General features: G+C 45.5%; 1 protein-coding gene across 5 annotated transcripts in view; it reads left to right on the forward strand.

Moving 5' to 3' along the window:
• The window catches only part of TBC1D22A (TBC1 domain family member 22A), a 459,537-nt gene that overhangs the window by 92,322 nt on the left and 342,660 nt on the right, over nucleotides 1–24,555 (forward strand). For all 5 annotated transcript variants that reach the window (XM_050936235.1, XM_050936236.1, XM_050936237.1 and 2 more), the window contains exons 6-7: nucleotides 8,343–8,471; nucleotides 14,557–14,619. In XM_050936235.1, coding sequence (XP_050792192.1) covers nucleotides 8,343–8,471; nucleotides 14,557–14,619 — 192 coding nt within the window. The remainder of the gene's footprint in view (nucleotides 1–8,342; nucleotides 8,472–14,556; nucleotides 14,620–24,555) is intronic.

Raw genomic sequence — 24,555 nt, forward strand, 5'->3', positions numbered from 1 at the left:
GGAGATCGAGGCCCTGGGTTTGACCCCGGTCACGCAGGGGGAGGACGACCCTCTGCCGGTGGGCCTCGATCTGGGCGATCTCCCCACGGCCCCCCTGTCCCTGAGTTCCCTTCCCCTAACCGCTGCATCTGTTCCCACCTTTGAGGGTCCCCTGGAATCTTCCATCGACCTGGCTGCGGGTGACACTCTGACGGCCGCCGAGCCCCTTGGGGCGACGGCCAGTGCCCCGCTGCCGAGACCTGCTTCCCAGGGGGTGTCCCTCTTGGGTGTGGAGGACCCGCCCTCCTTCCTCAGTGGGGACCCCATTGACCAACATCTACCTCTGGATGCCGAGGCTGCCACACGTGCCACAGTGGCTGAGCCCGGCATCGTTAGGGGTCCCCTTCCCACTTTCCGGATCCCTGAGCCTGGCCAGGAGGAGCCACCGTCCGGCGGCTCAGCTATGGAAGCTCTGGATCCTGCCTCTACCTCCTTCCTGGATTCTCTCCCTGATCCCCGCCCTACTCCTGTTGGCTCTGTCCTTGTCCCCCCCATCTCCTGTGATGCCAGTGCCGCCCCTGGGAATACCTCCCAGGGAGCGGGTTCACTAGTTTCTTCCTGTCCTGACCCCCCAGGGGCTGCTGTTCTTCCACCGCCCATTCTTGAATCTGGGAGCGGGGCGGATCGCGTGGCGTCGGCCCATCTGCTGCCACGTTGGGGGTCTGCCCCCTGCCTACCCGCCTCGTTGGGCCACGGAGCTGTGACGGGGGCCCCACTGGGGGACGGTCATTGATCAGTGACCCCACCTCCCCATGCGCTGAGGGAGGGGCTGCAGAGTTCCTTGAGGACGTCCGTGGCTCCTGGAATAAAGTCCATCTTGCGCTCCAGCGGTGGGGGGATTTCCATCAGGTCCTCCGGGCCGCGAGGGCCCTCATGGGGGAGGGTAAGAGGACCGGGAAGCAGGCCGCTGCGGCCTACCGGCGGGTCCGTGTCTTCGGTGACTCTTTACTCACCTAAGGGGTTGGTCACGGATTGCTGCGCGGCCTGCCGGAGGCTGTGGGCGTGTCTGCCGGCGAGGATCCCCCCCAGCCCTCCTCATGGCGTTGATCGTCCTTGCCACCTTAAACACCCTGGGCTGTAGGATGGGTTTCCGCAGGAGCCAGGTGCTCTCCTTCCTCCGGGAGCAGGGGTACTCTGTGGTTTTCCTGCAGGAGACCCATACGGATCCGGCCACTGAAGCTAGCTGGCGGCTGGAGTGGGGGGACGAGGCCTACTTTAGCCACTTCTCGGTCTGCGCGGCTGGAGTGGCGACCCTGTTCTCCCCCGAACTATGGAGCGAGATGCTGGGGGTCGCCGAGGCTGTGCCGGGTTGCCTGCTACACCTCCGGGTCCGCATGGAGGAGCTTGTGGTTAATCTCGTCAACGTTTACGCCCCGACATCGGGCCCGGAGAGGCTACGTTTTTATCAGCAAGCGTCCGCCTTCCTCGGCTCCCTGGATCCTCGTGAGTGCCTGGTCCTGGGAGGGGATTTTAACACCACCCTCGAGGAATGGGTCCGCTTGGGGACCGAGCAGTGCCCGGCCGCCACGGACGTCCTTCGGGAGATGGTCGAACGCCACTCCCTGGTGGACGTCTGGCACGACCACCACCCGGACGACGTCTCGACGTTCACCTTCGTCCGGGTGGAGGCCCATCGGTCGCGCCACTCCCGGCTGGACCGTATTTACCTGTCACATTTCCACCTTTCACGGGCCCACTCCTCCAGCGTTCGGCCGGCCCCCTTTTCGGATCACCACCTTGTCACCGTGACGGCCTCTCTCTGCGCGGAGAGGCCGGGGCCGGCCTATTGGCACTTTAATAATAATTTGCTGGAGGATGCGGGCCTCGTGGCGTCCTTCCGGGAGTTCTGGCTGGCCTGGCGAGGGCAGAGGCACGCCTTTTCCTCGGCGCAGCGGTGGTGGGATCTGGGGAAGTTGCGCGCCCGGCTCTTCTGCCGTGACTACACTCGGGGTGCCAGCCGACGGAGGGATGCGGCGATAGGGCAGTTGGAGCGGGAGGTCTTGGAGCTGGAGAGGCGTCTGGCCGCCAGCCCCGAGGATCCATCCCTCTGCGGAGCGTGCCGGGAGAAGCGGGAGGAGCTCCGGGCCCTCGAAGACCATCGGGCCCGGGGTGCTTTTGTTCGATCCCGCATCCACCTCCTTCGGGAGATGGGTCGCGGCTCCCGCTTCTTCTACGCCCTGGAGAAAAGGAGGGGGGCCAAGAAGCATGTCACCTGTCTCCTGGCAGAGGACGGCACCCCCCTCACGGATCTGGCGGAGATGTGCGAGAGGGCCAGGGCCTTCTACGCCACTCTTTTCTCCCCGGATCCGACCGATCCTAACGCTTGCAGAGTGCTTTGGGACGGGCTCCCGACGGTCAGCACGGGTGACCAGGACCGGCTAGAGCTGCCTCTCACTCTGGCCGAGTTCTCGGAAGCCCTCCGTCGCATGCCCACCAATAAATCCCCTGGCTTGGACGGGCTGATCGTGGAGTTCTACCGCGTGTTCTGGGACATCCTCGGCCCAGATCTGGTCACCGTCTGGGCTGAGGCTTTGCAGAGCGGGGTCCTCTCTCGTGCAGGCGAGCCGTGCTGGCCTTATTGCCGAAGAGGGGGGACCTCCACGACTTACGGAATTGGCGTCCCGTCTCGCTCCTCAGCACGGACTACAAAATTGTTGCGAAGGCCATCTCGATGCGGCTAGGGTCCGTGTTGGCGGACGTGGTCCATCTAGATCAGACCTACACCGTCCCGGGCCGCACCATCTTTGATAACTTGTATCTGGTCCGGGACCTTCTGGAATTGGGGTGTAGGGATGGTCTGTCGTTCGCTCTCTTGTCCCTGGATCAGGAGAAGGCGTTCGACCGGATGGATCACGGGTATCTCCTGGGCACTCTGCGAGCGTTCAGCTTCGGACCCCTGTTTGTGGGTTTTCTCCAGGTGCTGTACGCTTCTGCGGAGTGTCTGGTCAGGCTCAACTGGACCCTGACTGAGCCGGTCAGCTTTGGGCGGGGAGTGCGGCAGGGGTACCCCCTTTCGGGCCAGCTGTACGCTCTGGCGATCGAGCCCTTCCTCTGTCTTCTCCGCAAGAGGTTGATGGGGTTGGTGCTTCGGGAGCTGGGGCTGCGGTTGCTCCTGTTGGCATACGCTGACGATGTGCTCCTCGTGGTCCAGGACCCGGGCGACTTGGCGCGGGTGGAGGCTTGCCAGGCTGTGTACTCGGCGGCCTCCTCCGCCCGGGTCAACTGGGTCAAGAACTCTGGCCTGGTGGTCGGGGACAGGTGGCAGGCGAGCTCCCTCCCACCCACGCTTCAGGCCATCCGGTGGAACGCGGGTCCGCTGCTCTATCTCGGCGTTTACCTTTCTGCCACGCATCCGTCTCCGCCGGAGAACTGGCAGGATTTGCAGGGCAGGGTGATGGAGCGGCTCCGGAAATGGACAGGACTACTCCGGTGCCTCTCCCTTCAGAGGAGGGCACTGGTGCTTAATCAACTGGTCCTGTCCATGCTCTGTTACCTGCTCAACACCCTGGTCCCGGCCCCGTTTTTCCTGGCCAACCTCCGGACGGCGATTCTGGAGTTCTTTTGGCCAGGGACGCACTGGGTCTCTGCAGGGGTCCTCCACCTGCCCCTGGAGGAGGGGGGGCAGGGCCTGAAGTGCTTACGCGCTCAGGTCCATGTCTTCCGCCTCCAGGCCCTGCAGAGGCTCCTGTTTGGTGCAGGTAGTCCGGCGTGGAGCGTACTGTCGCACGCCTTCCTCCGCCGCTTCCGAGGGCTCCGATACGACCGGCAGCTCTTTTACCTCCATCTGAGAGGTCTTCCGCGAGACCTCTCCGGGCTGCCGGTCTTCTACCAAGACCTTCTCCGGACCTGGAAGCTCTTTTCAACGACCAGGTCCATGGCAGCCACCGTGGGGGTTGACCTCCTCGCGGAGCCCCTGCTACACAATCCCCAGCTTCGCATGCAGGTGGCGGAGTCCCCCATGGTGTGCCAGAAGCTGGTCTCGGCAGGAGTCACCAGGGTCGGAGACCTCCTGGACTATGACCAGGGAGACTGGCTGGATCCCCTGATGCTCTCTCAGCGCATGGGGCTCTCCAGACGCGTACTCCCCAGCGCGTACTTCAGGAGGTGAAGGCCGCTTTACTGCCTGCTGCTCGGGCTTACCGCGACCGGGTTCTGCGAGAGGGCACGCCCCGCCCACCCTCCACCCCAGGCCCCATGGACATTTTTATTGGACCCCTGCCCCGTGAACCCAATCGGCCCCCTCACCCTTTCACTGCCAGCCGGCTGCATGATCTGCAGCTGGTTTTGTTCCAGACCGCACCACGGAAACATCTGTACTCGCTCGTGCTCCATACCCTTCACTACCTCACCCTCGCGTCCCGCCCCGATACCAAATGGCGGGACCTCCTGCCACCTCTCGAGGGTGAGGGGCCCCGGTGGGCCAGCTTGTACTCTGCCCTGGTCCAGAGGCCCGCTGGGGATATCAGTTGGCGGCTCCTTCACGGGGCCGTGAGCATGGGCGTGTACTTGGCGCGGTTCACCTCTGTCCCTAGCACCTGCCCTTTCTGTGGTGAGAAGGAGACCTTGGCGCACGTTTATTTGGAGTGCGCCAGGTTGCAGCCCCTGTTCCGGCTCCTCCTGAATATTTTCTTGCGTTTTTGGTTGCACTTTTCCCCTCACCTTTTTATCTACACGCTCCCAATCCGTGGCCCCACGAAGTCGCGAGATCTCCTTCTCAACCTCCTCTTGGCCCTGGCCAAACTGGCCATCTACAACACCAGGGACAGGAGGTTGGCTGACGGGATTTCCTGCGACTGTAGGGCCTATTTCCGTTCCTCCGTCTGCTCACGCATCCGGGCAGAGTTCCTCTGGGCGGCGTCCACTGGCTCCCTTGACACCTTCGAGGAGCAGTGGGCGTTGTCCGGGGTTCTCTGCTCGGTGTCCCCATCAGGTTGCCTTCGTTTAGCCCTATGACTTCACTCCCGATCCTGTTTTTTTCATTAGTTGTCCCCCGTAATTACTTGGTTTCCCAGACCTGTGGGTCCTCCCCTTAGGCTGGGGGGAGGTCCTTTAGAAGTGGGTGGGCTTTGCCCTCCCACCCCTGCTGGATGCCAATAGGACCAGACTCCTGCACCCCACTGGCCTGGGTCTGTCACACAAGTTACATTTGTAGTGTAGTTAAAATGGAGGACTTTACCAAATTGTAATAACACTGCATGTGTTTTAAGATACTAATTCAGTGCTTCCATCACAAAATTGCTATTAAACAAAGAGAAAAATAAATTGAAGTTAATCCTGTAATTTTCTGACTGGTAGGAGGGGGAGGAATAATATATAATTGATCAATTCTTAATTTACAAAAATGCTCAAGATTTTTCTTTCTTTTTAATGGTATCTTTTTTAAAAGAAACAAAACAAACAAAAATCCAAAGAAATAAACTGTTACAAAATTAAGAATAAATATTAATAATTGTAAGGAATAATTTAGTTTGTAACGTGTGTAGGATTGAACATGAACATTTAATATGGTAGTGTTGTGCTTAGTATCTTAGTTATATTTTCATTTACATTTGCCGTGGCTTAATACATTACGATAACAGTTTTTAAGATGAAAGTCAGGAGTTTGTTTGTTTAGGACGATCTATGGCTAACATTATTAACAACTATTTTTAAAAGTAACTCATTGGTCAATAAATATGAAAGTGTTCATTAGACTTGAAGATTATCAGTACTGGGAGGAAATGCAGGATTTAACCTCATTTCTGTGTATTGGTGGATGGTGTGAGTTTTTGCAGTGAACATTTTTATATCAACGCTCCTTGGTATCAAATTTGCTATAAGTTTAGAACCATCTCGGTTAAGAATGACATCTTTCTGAAATAATTTTTAAAGCCCCTCTTCTCAATTTGTATGAAATTTGGAACTGATGAGACAATCTTCTTTGCAATCCAATGAAATACTAGTATTGCTTGTTTGAATTGCAACTGCTTTAATTAGACTTCCTGTACAAAGCATCCAGTATTCATTTTATATGCAGCTGAATATTCAGGAAGCATTCCATTTGCTAATTATGGAAACCTCTTCTGACATAGGATTTGTTTTTTAAGAAGTTTTATAAATAACAGCATATTTTTGGTTTTCTTTGATATATAGTGTTGTGTTTACACAGAACACTTAGCTGGGGACTTGAACTATCAGTTTGGGTGGGAAGCAATGCATGCAGGGACTGTTGTCACCCTCTGTCTGAGGGGATCTTCTGTGACACAGGGAGATAAGTTTAAAGTGATTTCTCATGAAGCTGCTAATATAAAATCATATAACTCCATCTAGGTCGGATCTGACTTCCCAGCAAGAAATGCCTTACTTGAAGGGGCCCATATTTCATGGCAAGGTCACTGTTAATATTTATTACTTAATCCTAAAGGATAATCAATTTTTAAGAGAAGTTGTAGCCATAAAAAAGAATTTTAAGGCTTTCATGTTGTTTTGAAATAGTTTAATAAAATCCCTGAAATATGTTGAAGGGTTTGAATGTACGTTCTGCTCCAAGATGATTTGGACTGCAAGGTCATATGCATATGTACATTCTTTTTCTATTTTAAATGAGAGAGAGGTAGCGTTCAGCTTTTTAAAAATGAATGAAATGAAAGGAATAAAATAAGGGCCACAGTGTGGTTGTCAGTTTTTCCAGGTATCCGGTTTTCCGTTGAAAAGGGAACCTGACAGTGTCCGGTCAGCACTGCTGACTGGACGCTAAAAGCCCAGTTAGCTGCTGTAACCAGCCTCCACCCCCAAGGGGCAGGAACAGTAGCAGGTGCTGCTGGAGCCTGGAGGAGCAGTGGAATACTGAGGAATGCCTCCAGTAGAGAGAGGTATGAGCGGCTTCCCCATCCTGCCCTGAGCGCTGTTCTCCCTGCCCTGTCTCTCCTCACTCAGCCCCCCCAACTCATGGAGCACGACTCTCCCTCCTCTCCCCTTTCCCAGTCACACCTTCCCCATCCCTGGAGTGCAGCTCTCTCTCCAACATCCTGCCCCACTCACCTCTCCACCCCTAGAGCTGTGATCAGCTGGCAGGGTGAGTGTGGCGGAGAGAGCAGCAAGCAATGGTGGGGAGAGAGGAGACGAGGAGTGGGGTGCAGGGCCTCAAGGGAAAGAGGTGGAGCAGAGGGTGGGGAAGTTCTCCCGCTCAGTGTCTGGTTTTCTCAAATTAGAAAGTTGGCCACCCTAGGCCACACTGAAATCTGGTAATTAACAAAATCTTTTAGCATTACTATTTTCTGTATGAACTTATTGTGTGGTGTTCTTTTTGGAAGGCAAACATCTGCTCTGCATTTTTGATGAGTAATTACTACTTGTAGAAAAAATGCTTAAATCGTGTTTTTAAAAATGCACATTCTGAAGTAAGAATGTCTAAAGCTGTATTTTGTGTTCAGTTTGAACTGGGAAAAAAAACAAAGGACTGGTTGAAAGATTCTTCACGTGAAGATACTTGTTCTTGCGTTTCTAATCTGTATGGATCTGAAAAGGATTGCACTGTTAACACTGTATGTCAGTGTTTCCCAAACCTAGGACGCTGCTTGTGTAGGGAAAGCCCCTGGCGGGCTGGTTTGTTTACCTGTCATGTCTGCAGGTCCAGCTGATCGCGGCTCCCACTGGCCACGGTTCGCTGCTCCAGGCCAATGGGAGCCGCTGGAAGCGGCGCGGGCTGAGAGATGTACTGACCGCCACTTCCAGCAGCTGCCATTGGCCAGGAGCAGTGAACCACGGCCAGTGGGAGCCGTGATCAGCCGGACCTGTGGACGCGGCAGGTAAACAAACCGGCCCAGCCCGCTAGGGGCTTTCCTTACACAAGCGGCGTCCCAAGTTTGGGAAGCACTGCTGTATGTAATAACTTTACTGCAATATATATAATGAGACATGAACAGTTTTTTCAAGGCCTAACTGTCGTTCCCATCTAGCTGAGTATGATTTTCTGGTCATCTCATCATACTGGGCATCCAAAAATTTGATCATAGAAAGTGCTGCAAGCATCAAACCATCAGAGTGAGGAATATCTGGTAGCAGCTAAATGGAACACCCGCCTACCCCTCCTCCCAAACCCAAGGTGTTTACAGTAACAAAGAATTCAGTGTTTTGTGTACATTTGTTCTAAGTTAATTAGAGAATTTATTTTGGGCTGCAACCTATTTCTGCTTTTAAAAAAAACTGAATAAATATTTTAATCTGAACAAGCTTTGAAATATAAATTTTATATTGAACTGTAGCTTTCGTATCCCTTTAAAAATCTAACGATCAAAATGATTTTTTTTCCTTCATATTTTCAGGGTTACCTTCCTGCCAATGTGGACCGAAGAGAAGGCACTTTACAGAGAAAAAGAAAAGAGTATTTTGCTTTTATTGAACAATATTATGACTCCAGAAATGATGAAAGTCATCAAGACACATACAGACAGGTAGAGTAGCTTATTGAAAACCCTTAACATACATGAAAAATAAAAAATATTTAATATATGCTTTATTACTACTTCATAGATAAGCAGAAGGATATTTTTGTTTAGCCATATGTTCAATAATTATTTTTGTGCTTTACCACCATTAAATCTAGCAAAGATTGTTTAGTAATATTGAGCATCTTTAATTGATCTGTAATTTAGAAAATTTAGAAAAACTTGAATTTATTTATTTGATTGTAAAACACTAAATATCAAGATATTAAATAATGTAGGGCACTTGGTATGCAGCATTATCACTTCCTGCACATGAGGGGAAACAGGCTTCAGACAGCTTCCCCATCTCCTGTGGCGAGGAGAATCAGGAGTGGCAGAAGTCCCTAATGCGGGGGAGGGGCAGTGGCAGTGCGGCCCCTTCCTTCTGTGGCTTTGCCCCTGGGTGGTCCCTTCCCTTCTGGACACCATACCCCACTCGCATAGCCCTCCCACTTTTAAAAGTGATGGGACTATGCCCCCCTGAACTCCCTTGTTTTGGCACCACTGGTGGGAGTGGAGAAGGCGGAGCTTTGAGACTGCTCCCCAGTGCACCCGGTGGCATAGCTTGGGGGACTGTATGCTCCGACAGATACATGTCGTACTTCACGTTCTCCCCAGAAGAGTAGGCATACCTGCTGCCCTTTAACAGGGTTGATCTAGCAATTGACATATTTACTGTAACAGGGGAGATCTGCAACTGTGGGCTTTTTTCTTTCCCCACTGAACACCAGTTTTACAATACAGACTAATTTCTGGTATTAATTCCAGTTCAAATTGGGACCTTCAGTTAACCTCTTTCTTCCCAGTTCAACATTCATTCTTCCAGTTTTTTTCCAATTGAGTCTTTAGATTATTCCCCAGTCTTCCCAAAGTTGCTCTTCCTAATGCTTTGAAGTGGCACTATAGCTTGAGAATAGAGGACTTGAAATTGACTGCTACTTCAACGAAAGGAAAGAAATTAAGGAGAGAAGAGAAGTTGAGGAGTATGAGCTAAGTGCTTTTAACATATCCCCATAGGACATCTGATAAATGAAACAATCAAATTCACCAAAAGCTACCAAATAATGATTTTACGTGCAGGGTTTCCACAATTTTTGGATGATCAGTGTGTTCTATGATTGCCACTAAAGGATTTGAGATTTTGGGAAGCACTGGGGTTGTGGAAGATTGATTAGACACTAGAGGAACGTATGCCCATATGACTAGTTCACAGGATCATAGGTTATGTCTACACTCTGGACCTTAAAATGGCACAGCTGTACAGCTGCAACTGTGCCGCTGTAAGGTCTCCTGTCTAGCTGCTTTATGCTGGTGGGAGAGGTATCGTGCTGGCATAATTAAACCACCCCCAAGAAGTAGCAGTAGCTATGTTGGTGGAAGAGGATGTCCCACTGACACAGCGTTGTCCACACCAGCGCTTTTGTCGGTGAAACTGTATGTGTCAGGGCTGTGTTTTTTCACACCCCTAACGGACAAAAGTGCTGGTGTAGACAAAGCCTTAGGTACCAGAGAAGGATGTAAAAACCTATATAGGCTGCCTGTGTCTCATAGTCCCTCTTTCTCTCCTCCCTGCCCCTGCACCCCACCCTGCCAAAAGAACAAACACTGGAAATGTTTTATGAAAGAATTGTTTTGGCTGTTTAGAAACTTGGTGGCTTATGTTAAAAGAGCAGGAGAAAGATACAAGTACGTGTTTTGTTGATGACAAGAGATTGTATTTTAAAATTAAAAAACTGTATGTCACAGTTCAGGGCAACTGCATCTCTATATCCCCCTTCTTGCTCCAGCAAGATTACCCAGTTTTAGGCTCCTGACTTATCAGACATCACTTCTCTTGGGCAGAAATAAACCTCTCTCCCTCCTGACTGGGGTCTTTCCAGGCTACACTGGTTCCTGCCCGCACTGAGTTGCTTAGCAAGCCAGATGGGCTAGACGGCTTGCATCTGCACTTGATTTTCTCCTCAGAGGCTATAAAGAGCATAATTGCCCAGAGTTACAAAGTACCATGCAGCCCTTTCTAAGGAAGCGTATTTATTCTGAAGGTGAAAATGTTAGAGAGAAAAACATGTATTAAAAACAATGAAAGAACCTACATGCATGCTAATAAGCTTACTAGAGATCACAATCAACTCTAACAAGGGCTCTGGCAGGTGATAAGGCCTTCAAGCCTCACCAAAATGTTTTTCTGTGGTTACAACAAGCACAGCTGTGAATCTGAGGCTGTTTACACTACAGCCTATGTTGGCATAACTTCTGTTGCTCAGAGGAATAAACCACCCCCCAAGCAACGTGAAGTTACACAGACATAAGCGCTTGTGTGCACAGCATTTGTGGAGGTGGTTTTATTATACTGACAGGAGAGTTCTCTCCCGTTGGCATAGAGTGTCTTCACCACATGTATTTTGGTGGTGCAGCTCTGCTTCAGTGTGCTGTTCAGACATGCCTTGAGTCTCTTCTTTATGCAGCTTGAGGCGCTGATCTTCAGATTATCAGCAGACAGTGGGTTTCACCTCAGGTCATAGTTTCAGAAGGTTAGGTCCAGAGGTGTGTGAATTTGTATTCTCCCTAGCATTTCCTAGGAAATCCACTTAATTTCATTTGTCCCAAAAGTTCTTTCTTGTCTGGCACATTGTTTAAAATAGTGATAGAATCATAGGACTGGAAGAGACCTTGAGAGGTCTTCTAGTCCAGTCCTCTGCACTCAAGGCAGGATTAAGTATTGGATAGGCATTGAAGTCCCGGGGGGCCTATCAGGGTGTGGAGGTGTGGATAGGGGTCAGGGCAGTCAGGGGACAGGGAGCAGAGGGGGTTGAATAGGGGATGGGAGGGTGCTTGGGACAAGGGGTCCCAGGAGGGGGCGGTCAGGGGACAAGGAACGGGAGGCGGTTGCATGGGTCAGGGATTCTGAGAGGGGCAGTCTGGGGGTGGGGAGTGGGTGGATAGGGGATGGGGGCCAGGCTGTTTGGGGAGGCTGTCTGGAGAAAGGAGTAAATAGTGAGGTGGCAAAGTTTGCAGATGATACTAAACTACTCAAGATAGTTAAGACCTAAGCAGATTGTGAAGAACTTCAAAAAGATCTCACAAAACTAAGTGATTGGGCAACAAAATAAAATTTAATGTGGATAAATGTAAAGTAATGCACACTGGAAAAAATAGCCCCAACTATACATACAATATGATAGGGGCTAATTTAGCTACAATGAGTCAGGAAAAAGATCTTGGCATCATCATGGATAGTTCTCTGAAGATGTCCATGCAGTGCGCAGAGACGGTCAAAAAAGCGAACAGGATGCTAGGAATCATTTAAAAGGGGATAGAGAATAAGACTGAGAATATCTTATTGCCCTTATATAAATCCATGGTACGCCCACATCTTGAATACTGTGTACAGATGTGGTCTCCTCACCTAAAAAAAGATGTTCTAGCACTAGAAAAGGTTCAGAGAAGAGCTACTAAAACGGTTAGGGGTTTGGAACGGGTCCCATATGAGGAGAGATTAAAGAGGCTAAAACGTTTCAGCTTGGAAAAGAGGAGACTAAGGGGGGATATGATAGAGGTATATAAAATCATGAGTGATGTAGAGAAAGTGGATAAGGAAAAGTTATTTACTTATTCCCATAATACAAGAATTAGGGGTCACCAAATGAAATTAATAGGTGGAAGGTTTAAAACAAATAAAAGGAAGTTCTTCTTCACACAGCGCAGAGTCAACTTGTGGAACTCCTTACCGGAGGAGGTTGTGAAGGCAGGGACTATAACAATGTTTAAAAGGAGACTGGATAAATTCATGGTGGCTAAGTCCATAAATGGCTATTAGCCAGGAAGGGTAAAGAATGGTGTCCCTAGCCTCTGTTCATCAGAGTATGGAGATGGATGGCAGGAGAGAGATTGCTTGATCATTGCCTGTTAGCTTCACTCCCTCTGGGGCACCTGGCATTGGTCACTGTCGGTAGACAGAATACTGGGCTAGATAGACCTTTGGTCTGACCCGGTACGGCCATTCTTGTGTTCTTATGTTTTTATGAGGCGCATCCTTCCCTACCCGGCCCTCTATACAGTTTTGTAATCCTGATGTGGCCTTCAGGCCAAAAAGTTTGCCCGCCCCTGATCTAGACCATCCATGACAGGTGATTAGAGATTTTGTATGAGCAGGTTAGGCAATGATGGAGATTCCACAACCTCCCTAGGCAATTTTATTCCAGTTCTTAACCACTCTGACAGTTGAGAAGTTTTTTCCTAATGTTCAACCTAAACTGCCCTTGGTGCATTTAAGCACATTGCTTCTTGTTCTATGCTCTGATGTTAAAGAGGGAAAATTTTCTCCCATCTCCTTGTAACATCCTTTTATGTACTTGAAAACCATTATCATTCCCACCTCCCCCCCGGTCATCTTTTTTCAATCTTCCGTCATAGGCCATATTTTCTAGACTTTTAATCATTTTTGTTACTCTTCTTTTCAAGCTGTTCGGCAGTGCCCCTGATTAGCTATGGCTGGTGGGTGCTGAGCATCCACTGTTCCCCCTCCACCCCTCTCGTGTGTGTTCCAGCCGTGGAGCATGCAAGGAGTTGGCACCTATGTCGCTGGTGCAGTTTACTCACAAGACTGGACCTCAGTGAGAAAAATATCCAATGGTTATAGCTGCCTGCTGTGTCCTGCATAATATCTGTGAAGCAAAGGGAGAAAAGTGTCTGCCGGAGTGGAGGGCAGGTGCCGAGTAGCTATCTGCTGAATTTGAGCAGCCAGATACAAAAGATATTAGAAGAGCTCAACATGGAGCTATGCAGCTCGGGGAGGCTTTGAAAGACCATTTTAACAGTGAGACAGAATACTATATGGTTCTGTAATGTGCTCTTTTGTGGCTGGTAGGAATCATGTGGTGATTCCTGTACATGTTGCAGTTTTACATTGTCAATGCAACTATTAATTTTGTTTGAATGATCCTATGAGCTGTGTCACATTGTGCAATAAAGGGTAACTGATTGCTTTCAGAACTGCTGTGCGCTTGGCAGCATATGTTGTGAACTAATAACGATGAATTGTGTTCCAAATAGAATTTTATTCCCTAACAAAATCAGTGTTTTTGTTTTTTTAAAAAAACCCAACCCATGCAATTGTAAAACAAATACACCACCACCTCCTTCTTCTCCTTGCTGTTTACAGCAGGGGCTTGTGACTCAGGCTCTTTGCAGGTAGCCATGGTACTGTTGCGGATGCTGAGAATGGCATATCTGGGACTCAGCATTGGATGGATTTGCTTTCTTGTATGCCTTTCGCAGCTCCTTGGCTTTCATGTGACGCTGCTGATGGTCACTGCTGTAGCCCTTCTCCTGCATCACCACAGCAATCTGCTCGTAGATGTTAACGTTTCTGCCACTGGATTGGATCTGTGCCTGCAGAGCCTCTTCTTCCCACACACCCAGGAGATCCAATATCTCCTGTCTGTTATAGGCAGGAGCGTGTCTGGAATGTGTAGCTAGCATGGCCAGCTGGCCTGTTGCACTTAACAATGGAGAGCTGCTAGGTGTGATCACCAAGCCAGGCAATCAGGAAAACTAATTTCAAAAATTCATTGGACTTTAAAGGGAAGGGGGCTCTTCTGTATGACTCCTGGGCAGTGGTGTTCACAGTGGTAACCAAAACGGTTGGTGTGGGGCATTGTCAAGCTGCTGGAAGACGGGGTCGACATAAGTAATGCAGTGTCAACAGTCACTCTTTATTGACCTAAGTACATTGACTATGGCTCAACGCTGCTCAGGGAAGTGGTGTAACAATGTTGGCATAATGGAGTATTTACAGCAATTTGAGACATATGCACAACTAGATAGGTGGATGCAAGGCAGGTTACATTGAACTATGTAGTGTGGACCAGGTCCTAGAAAGCTTATAAAGGCCACCGTTCTAAATGATGGCAGAATAGGGTTTCAGGCTACATTTCTGGTGTTATACATATTCTAAAAAAACAGTCAAGAAAAAATGAAAGTTCAATAATGTTAAAAAATAAATTGTATGTACTTACTGATTTTCTTTTCTAAAATGTTTCTGTTCAATTAGATTCACATAGATATCCCTCGTATGAATCCTGAATCTTTAAGACTTCAACCCAAAGTAACAGAGGTAAGAATTGTCGTCAAGTAATTTTAGCTGTTCAGATAATTCATTTCTTAGTACTCCCAGACTGGCTATATTTTTTATTAGTAATTACATTATACATATGATTGCCATCTTGGCTTGAGAACAATGCTTGAAAAGCAAATTATTAATTTAGAGACGTGATATAGTTGCAACCTGTGAATAATGTTGAAAAAATGAGAGCACCAGTGAAAGGTCAAAGGGATGAATGGGGTCGTCTGGACTGAGCCCCAGTGTGTTTGAGTTTTTCCATTTGCTTTTTTGATAAACAATTTTTCTTGATCATCTGTGGTCACTTTATCAAATACCATTGTTTTCCATGACCCATGTATCCCGCGCTGCCCAACGTTACTCTAAATCACTTTGTCTGATAGCATAGTCTGTGATGGCAAATTATTTTTTTTTCCTGGCTTATTTTTTTATATTCCATTCTCTTGCATTATTGGTTGTTCCTCCTCCTAGGTTAGTTTTGTTTTTGGTTGTTTTAGTTATTAATGTCTCTGGTTTCCGCCCCCAGTAATTTAAAGCTGTTCTGTCTGTAATACTTAAATATTACATAGATACATAGTTTTGTACTTTTAAAGAAAGTAATTACAAATATTTAATTAGAAACGTAAAATAGATTCCTACATATCCGGTCTAAATACTTTGTTTTTTCTTCACTGTTAAACTCTGTTCAGTTGTTGTTTGTAGGTTATAAATGTTATCATGGAATATAAGTGTTCCTTTGAACCCCTTAAAATCTTTACAGTGGACATCTTTGGCCTAAATATAAGTGTTGTACTTGAAAACAGACTAAAAACATGGGATCTTTTTATTCAATGGGTCCGCTCCCTGCGTATATTGAAAAAATGTATCAATTTCCTTTACTGAAAAAAATGCCTTTTTTCTTTTATTTGTTTGCACTGCAAAGCTAATACTGAGTGAGCTGAATTCTATTCTTGCACAGCAACTGTTGTGAGTGCTTAGTTTGAAGACAGAGGCTTTACACAGATGGTAATTGAGGGCTTAATTTCATCTGAAGGACCTCTGTTACTAATGGTGATATGTGAGGGAAGGAATTCAGTTTGTCTTTGAGTCCAAGTTGGAATAGCAGGCCTGACAGTTAAAAAACAAGTAACCAGACCCAGTAAACTTTTCTCAACCCCATCCCATGCTCTTCCCCAAAATGTATCATACTTTCTAAAATAAAATTTAAAATTCCGAATATTTTTTTACTTGTAAACTGAGCACATTTGATATGGAATGCTTACAATGCCATTTTAGTCATGTTTCAGCATAGAAGCATTCTTTACTGTGGTGTCACTCACGTTTTGGGAAAAAAAGTTTTAAGGCAAAAAATTACATGTGAACACTTGGAACGTCACTATGCCCACTTGTTTCTATAATTTCTGGTGCACCAAGACTTGAATAAAGCGACAAAGAGTCCTGTGGCACCTTATAGACTAACAGATGTATTGGAGCATAAGCTTTCGTGGGTGAATATCCACTTTGTGAGACGCATGTGGTGGAAATTTCCAGAGGCAGGTATAAGTATGCAGGCAAGAATCAGTCTAGAGATAACAAGGTTCAATCAGGGAGGATGAGGCCCTCTTCTAGCAGTTGAGATGTGAACACCAAGGGAGGAGAAACTGCTTTTGTAGTTGGCTAGCCATTCACAGTCTTTGTTTAATCCTGAGCTAATGTCAAATTTGCAAATAAACTGAAGCTCAGCAGTTTCTCTTTGAAGTCTGGTCCTGATGTTTTTTTGCTGCAGGATGGCTACCTTTAAATCTGTTTGTGTGTGTCCAGGGAGGTGGAAGTGTTCTCTTACAGGTTTTTGTATATTGCCATTCCTAATTTCTGACTTGTGTCCATTTTATCCTTTGACGTGGTGATTGTCCAGTTTGCCAATGTACATAGCAGAGGGGCATTGCTGGCACATGATGGCATATATTACATTGGTGGATGTGCAGGTAAATGAATGGGTGATGATGTGGCTGATCTGGTTAGGTCCTGTGATGGTGTCGCTGGTGTAAATATGTGGGCAGAGTAGGCATTGAGGTTTGTTGCATGAATTGGTTCCTGAGTTAGAGTTACTATGGTGCAGTGTGTGGTTGCTGGTGAGAATATGCGTTAGGTTGGCAGGTTGTCCTTGGGCGAGGACTGGCCTGCCTCCCAAGGCCTGTGAAAGCGAGGGATCGTTGTCCAGGACGGGTTGTAGATCACTGATGATGTGTTGGAGAGGTTGTAGCTGAGGACTATAGGTGATGGCCAGTGGAGTTCTGTTGGCTTCTTTCTTGGGCTTGTCTTGTAGCAGGAGGCTTCTGGGTACATGTCTGGCTCTGTTGATTTGTTTCCTTATTTCCTCGTGCGGATATAGTAGTTTTGAGAATGCTTGGTGAAGATCTTGTAGGTGTTGGTCTCTGTCTGAGGGGTTCGAGCAAATGCAGTTATACCTCAGCGCTTGGTTGTAGATGATGGATATTGTGTTGTGTCAGGGATGGAAGCTGGAGGCATGAAAGTAAGCATAGCAGTTGGTGGGTTTTCGTTATAGAGTGGTGTTAATGTGACCATCACTTATTTGTACCATGGTGTCTAGGAAGTGGACCTCCCGTGTAGATTGGTCCAGGGTGAGGTTTGTGGTGGGGTGGAAGCTGTTGAAATCGTGGTGGAATTCTTCCAGAGTCTCCTTCCCATGGGTCCAGATGATGATGTCATCAATGTAGCATAGGTAGAGAAGGGTCATGAGTGGATAGGAGCAGAGGAAGCGTTGTCTCAGGTCAGCCATAAAAATGTTGGCATATTGTGGGGCCATGCGGGTGCCCATGGCGGTGCTACTGGTCTGGAGGTATATATTGTCACCAAATTTGAAATAACTGTGCTTGAGGATAAAGTCACAGAGCTCAGCAACCAATTGTTCTGTGGCATCATCAGGGATACTGTTCCTGACAGCTTGTATTCCAGCTGTGTGTGGGATGTTTATGTAGAGAGCCTCCACATCCATGGTGGCTAGGATGCTGTTTTCTAGAAGATTACCAAAGCATTGCAGTTTTCTCAGGAAATCAGTGGTGTCACGGAGATAGCTGGGAGTAGGGTGATGGCGTAGGGTCTGAGTAGAGTGTCCACATATCCAGACAGTCCTTTAGTGAAAATGCCAATTCTAGAGATGATGGGGCGTCCAGGATTGAATGTGACTACTAACTCACTTGCAGATCTTGTTTTTATTCCACTTAAAGTAATTTTTATAGCAAGTATATCTGTCACCGTATCTGGAGAGAGCCAAACTGAGAGCTCCAAACTCAGGGAAGACTGTCAGAAAATAGAGCAGACACCACCCCAAACTGGCGGTATATTCTATCATTTGATTTCACCAACTCTGCAGTAAAGGTTCACTGCTGGACCACTATACTAGTTTTACTGCAGAATACAGACTGTATCCTTTGGCATTCCAGCCACTTATTACCACCCAGGCAAAGTGGACTTTATAATGAAAGTTATTAATACCAAATTCACCACACATTAGGTTCTTCCAGGCCCAGGCGGCTAGTCGCTTACCTAGGTCAATAGATACTTCGGATCACACACCAAAAATAATGCTGTACCCCAGGGTTGGCAGCCTTTCAGAAGTGATGTGCCGAATCTTGATTTATTCACTCTAATTGAAGGTTTTGCGTGTGAGTAATACATTTTAACATTTTTAGAAGGCCTTTTTCTATGTCTATACATACAACAATAGTCTAGTTATATATTAAAGTAAATAAGGTTTTTAAAATGTTAAAGAAGCTTCATTTAAAATCAAATTAAAATGCAGATCTTATCAGTTTAGTGTGATCATTGCGCTTGCTTTTCCTTGCTGAGTTTTCCAATGTCTGGCACGTATTTGGATACTTGAAGCTGCACACAGGCTTCTGAGTGATAAGTTGTTAACTGGTTCCGAGAGGGACAGAGGACAGATTTCATGTGTGAAAATACCTGTTCACACAGGTATCTGGATCCAAATTCTGAAAGCGTTGCAAACGCAATTTTCTTCAAACAGTTAAATTTCACTGGCAGAGATGTCCAGCAGTCAGAATAGAGGCCCCATGATCTCTCTCGGTAGGTTCAAGTGCACTCCGCAGAACTCCAAACTTTGCTCACAATTCTGAGCTTTTTAACTGAATGAGCTGCATTTTGAAATCTTTAACACCCATCCACTGAAATACAGACAAATCCAGTCGCTTTTGATGCACTTTTCAGATTTAATTAGAAAAGAAAGCATTGGCCAAATCACTGGAAGTGTTGAAATCTGTCAGAAATTTGATTCCTGTTCTTGCATGTACATTCCAATCTCATCGTCACTGCAATGTGTTGATAGCTCTTTTATTTGCTGGAAGTAGTGAAAGTAGCAGTTTTTTCTCGGGATATTTGAGTTTTACAACAAATGCCTTCCAGGCTTCATAAAGATCTAGAACTGTTTGCCCTGCACCCTGGAGACAGAGGTTGAGTTCGTTTAGGTAAGCAGTGATACCAGTTAGAAATATGAGCTTACCCAGCCATTTGTCGTCATCCAGATCGGGGTAGTTCTATCCTTTTTCTGACAAAAAGGCCTTGATTGCATCAAAACAGTTTACAAAGCACACCAAAACCTTGCCACAGCTTAGCCACCGAATGTTGCTGTGAAATGGAATGTCGTTATAGGCACTGTCCATCTCTTCTATCAGTGCTTGAAACTGTGAGTCAAAGCAGATCAAGCAACAAGGAAATTCACAATTCGCACCACTGTATTCATCACATTATTAAGCTCTGAATTAGAAATTTTAGCGCATAGATTTTCTTAATGGTTGATACAGTGAAATTTGACTGTCAGGCAGCCAATTTGATCTTCAAGTAACTTTACAAATCCCTTCTGTTGTCTGACCATGGCAGGAGCACCATCTGTTGTCACACAAAATATTTTTCTGATGTCAACTCGTCATTCTTCAAAATGGTTTACAAAACTTTCCACTATATCTTCCCCCTTTGTTGTTCCATCCAGGGGTTTTAGGCAACAAAGTTCCTCTTGGATTTCATTGGAAACACAATATATTTCAACAGCTGCCAAACGTGGAATGTCATTTATATCCACGCTCTCATCAACTGCAACGCTAAACACTGCTGTGTCTTTTAATGCAGTTGTCTGCTTTTCGTTAATGTTTTCTGCCATTTCGCTTGTCTCTCTCTACTGTTATGGCAGAGACAGGCAGTTCTTTTATTCTAGATAAAGATGTGATCCTATCTGGCAAATCATTGAACAAAACCTCCGAACTGCTGAAAAAAACTTTTTTATATTTCCCATCTGTAAACTGCTTTCCGTTTTTTGCAATGCACTGTGCGATCTTGTATCTTCCTTCTGTGGCTTGTTTTTTACTTATGCTTAAGCATTTAAAAACACTGCTTTGCTTCTCATATCCTGCTACTGCCTTTTTGATCAATTCAGTCTTGTCTGCTTTGTCAAGAGAGGTTTTCTTGTGCTTCATTTGAAAATGTCGTCGAACACTTGATGTGCAATAAACAACACTTTCACAACAGAAAGCACACACAGCACGGTCCTTCTTTTGAATAAATCCAAATGTCTGTCGAAAAAGATGTCCGTTCATTTCAGCCTAACTTTGTTTTCTTAGGAGCTGACATTTCGTCAAATGTACCCATCAACTTACAATGGGGGAAAAAAAAATTGTTGCAGACGGCATGGACAATGTCAAACGCAGTGCGCTGTTTCACGTGGTGTGATAGTGATGTAAGCAGCAAATCAGGACTTAATTGTTCCAGTTCCATTGATCTGGGATATTTTAAATGTGGGGGTGTTGAGCTGCACTTCCTCTTGCCCCTGTCTGCACCCTTCACTGCCCCAGGCTGGGGCCAGTGGGCCACAGCTGAGGGAGGCTGCAGAGCCCTGGGGAGGTGGCTGGGACCCCAGGCTGGCATCAAAGCCTCTCCCAGACCAATGGCCAGGACCCGGGCAGTGTGAGTGCCACTGAAAATCAGCTTGCGTACTGCCTTTGGCATGCATGCCATAGGTTGCCTATCCCTGCTGTACCCAATCCTTAGTTAATAAATCTTTAGTTAGCTTACTAAGAAAAGAGATGAGCTCTTTCAGAAGTTAAAGTACATTACAGATGAATTAGAGTTTATAAATCCAAAATGCTAGCAGGGATGTTCTATCTGCTTGTTTCTATAAGTCTCTCTGGTTTCCCAGAATGATTCTGAGAACCTCAGTCCTTTGTTTAAAATTTCCTTTGTCAGAGTTCCACAGTCCAGAGATGTGGTAGGAAAACGGTGGCCAGGGGCCTTTTGTTCCCACCTTTTTATATCTTGGCCCCCCTTTCCTGGAAAAATCAGCTGTGTCGTGGGGTTAGGTGCTGGGGCACACAGCTCCAATGCCCTACATGCTCGTCCACCAGCCCTTCATACAAATTGCACATTTTAGCTTTCACTTTTGCTTACATGGTGTCATCTGAGATGTTTTTGGGGTTGACATAGAGACATCCTTATTTACTCCTCCTCTGTTATTTCTAAAGAGCTAACCTGTGGGCGTTTCTCAGACCATAATGTGTTTGAGTCACAAACATACAGCAGAATTTCAGAACTCCATGCACAGTGTCAATACATCCATTGTAATGAGATGATAATATACAGCAGATCATAACCTTTTCAATGATACCTCACAAGGCATTTTGTACAAGGTTTATCTTAATTTTGCAAAAGTTGTGACCACATTAATGTAGATGGTCACCTTCCCTTTTATACAGCATCACCGTATCAATTTTGGTTTTCTGTAGATTTTCCCTTATTTTCTTGTAAAATGTTGTTCGGATTAAAATAAAATTGCTGTGTGTATTAAACAAAAGCGTATATTAAAAAACATAATTAAGATTACAAAGTTAAGCAAGCGCTCAAAATAAGGAAATGCTAGAATTTTGGTTACCCACCATAATTGGTTTGATTTGGCCCCCTTGTACATATGTATTATACAATCTTTATTTTTTTCTGCTTGGACCCCTGCCTCATTCACTTCACAGGATGGACCTGCTTTGGAGATGAATGAGGGCTGTGTAGTGAAGGAGGCCATTGTCCATTGGACCACTGCCTCTTTTGTTGGTAGAAATTGACAGGTGTGTAGTGAAATGAGAGAGAACATTGTAGGAAAAGAAGGAAGGTTCTGTTATGTTAATAAAACTGTTCTCATGGTTCAGACAGTTAAATGCTGCCTTGGAGAATAGATTCTATTCGTACTTCTGTCACAGTGTTCCCTTGTGATGCTAACTCGGTCTTTTAAATCAGACTTCACAGATGGTCCCTAATTGTGTTATCCTCATTTCTGGGGTGCTTGACTTGAGACCTTGGGATCTGATTTGCAGCAGCACTGAACACTCATAATTGGAATTGAAGTCAATGGGAACTATGTTTTTAAATATATGAAGTTTTGTAGAATGTTAAGTATTCCGAAAAATCACGTCCTAGGAATCTCAAAGTGGGCATGCAAAATTAGTGGATGCATTTTTTTTTTTAACGTGGGAAAAAGCGTGTTATTTCCCTAGCTGCTTTCTTGGAAATGGCTGAAATTAGAGGGGTGGGATTCCAGCCTAAGGCAGATAGTTGATGTGTTAAATTTTAGTTAAAATGATTAAACTTTGGCAAATTTTGCAACTGAAAAAGGGACTTGTAATGGGAGGAGTTGGGCAACCTTAGTAGGTGGTGCTACCAGCTCCATCTGTAATAAAGTTGGCAATAGGACACATTTTTGTGAGTTTTTGAGTTTACTTTTTTTCACAAATCATTTTTCCACCTTTGGGCTCATTTTGATAACAAATTGACTACAGTTCAAAAAATCCCCCTCCTTGCTGCACCAGTCAAATGTCCTCTCTCCGTGGAGGTGGGTGTCTGAATGGCGGGTACATGGCCAATCTCTGGAATCCTAAGGAATGGAATGGAAAACATGCTCACCTGTACTGGTACCTTTTACCCTCCATTTATTCCTTCCTTTCTCATCCTAGAGCTCATGCAGAGATCTTGCCTGGGAAATGGGAGAGCTTTCTTGAGCATTTCCTGCCACCCACTAGCTTTACATGCCCCAACCCCCACGTGTATTTAAGGCACTGCCCCACCTTCCCTACCTTCTAGTTGAGGTATTATTCTCAGTATGCTATGGTTTTCATTAGATCCTCTGGTTTTGGGTACTGGGAAGAAAATTGGCAGGGGGACCAATTCATCTTCCTATTTTTACCATTCTCCTATGTGTTTTGATCAGCAGTTTACTAACTCTGCTTTAGTTTAGGATAACCAGACATTCCAGGGTAGAGGAGCAATCCCAGTTCTATATCCTGTTTTATTTAATTCACTACTTGTTTCAGTGAAGAGAAGAAAGAGCGAGGAGAAGAGTAAAATAAAACAGATAGCATAGGTTAAAGACAGAAGATATGGACAAAGAAGTGGAGCAAGAATTTAGGTAACACAACAAGGATGAAGGAAAAAGGATTTAAAAAAAAGCTCACAGAAAGGGTTCTTGGGAAAAGATGGGGACAGATTAAAAATACACAAAAGGTTGTGCAATAGATAATGGGATATAGAAAGGTAAATATTAAACATTTGAACTATCCCTATATTATATCTGCAGTACCATTTCCAGAGAGAGGAATGGTAAAGAGCAAATTTGTCTGAGATTAAATATTAAAAATATTTTTATTGTAAATGATTTTACAGGAATTTTTTTTATTTAACTTCCTACAGTTTTGTAAAACGTAGATAATTTTATTTCAGAAAAGAAACTGTGGTATGAAAAATTATCTAATATTTTACCCTCCCAGTCCTGGATTGCTCCTTGTAATTTAATGTGCCTGTGAGTTAGGCCCTGATTCAGTGAAACACTGAAGTAGGTGTGCCGCTATAAGCATGTAAAGTGGTCTCACTGAAGTCAGTGGAACTATACCACGTACTGGATCAGAATCTTAGTGTTTTTTAAAGTATTTTCTTCTATCTTAGTGTTGAACGATTGCAGGGTCACGTGCAAAAAATAGTCATGGTTTCCTTTATAAACATAGAATTACTTTAAATGTTAGTGTAGCCATTAGAGTCAAATACAGCAGTTCAAGATCTGTTTTAGAGCTTCAAGGTTTTGACTGAGACAACTATGAATTAGAGGGGAAAGAAAAACTCCTTTACAAAATTCAAATTAAACCAATTCAAATTAAAATGTTCTATGCACAAGTCACCTCCTGTCTAGCAAGTCACCTACTGTTCAGTGATTTGAGGACAAGATAAAGATGAATGTAAATTAATATAATTCTAATGAGGTGGATGAACTGTTGATACTCCTATTTTCTAACAAATGTAATACTTGAAGTGTAAATTACAAACTGAACAGGAAATCATTTCATGTTATAAAAGTGCACTACCATATTAATATGGTCATGTAAATCTAAAAAGAGCAAATACTGTGGCATCTTACACTGGAAAAATAGTTTTAGAATTTGTAGTATTGGGTTGGTACATAATTGACTTGGTACATAGTGTGTGGTAGCTAGTTTGTAGTCCAGTGTCTTGTCTTTTAGTTCTTAATTTTTGTGGTGGTGGTGATTATTATTATTATTATTATTATTATTATTTATTATTTTTGGCAGGTTATACAGTTCAAATGAGGAATTGTTTTGAATAATTGACTCCTCATATTTTAATAGTGTGAGCTTTTAACAAATTTTAATTGCATTGGCATCTATTTCCTACTTTGATTCAAAGATAACAGTTGCATGGTTTAGTAAAACTTAATTTTTAAAGCATCTTACCATGCCAAATGTGTTTTGAAACACAGGATTAAATACTTAGTCTGCTTTGAAACAGGACTAGATCAAAGTGCATTAACTAACTGTTAATGCGCGTCAGCAAGGTCCACATGGAAAGCTAATTCGCTGCAGGGTAGTGAGAGGT

This window comes from Gopherus flavomarginatus, chromosome 1 (genome assembly GCF_025201925.1).
Source record: "Gopherus flavomarginatus isolate rGopFla2 chromosome 1, rGopFla2.mat.asm, whole genome shotgun sequence".
Lineage (NCBI taxonomy): Eukaryota > Metazoa > Chordata > Testudines > Testudinidae > Gopherus > Gopherus flavomarginatus.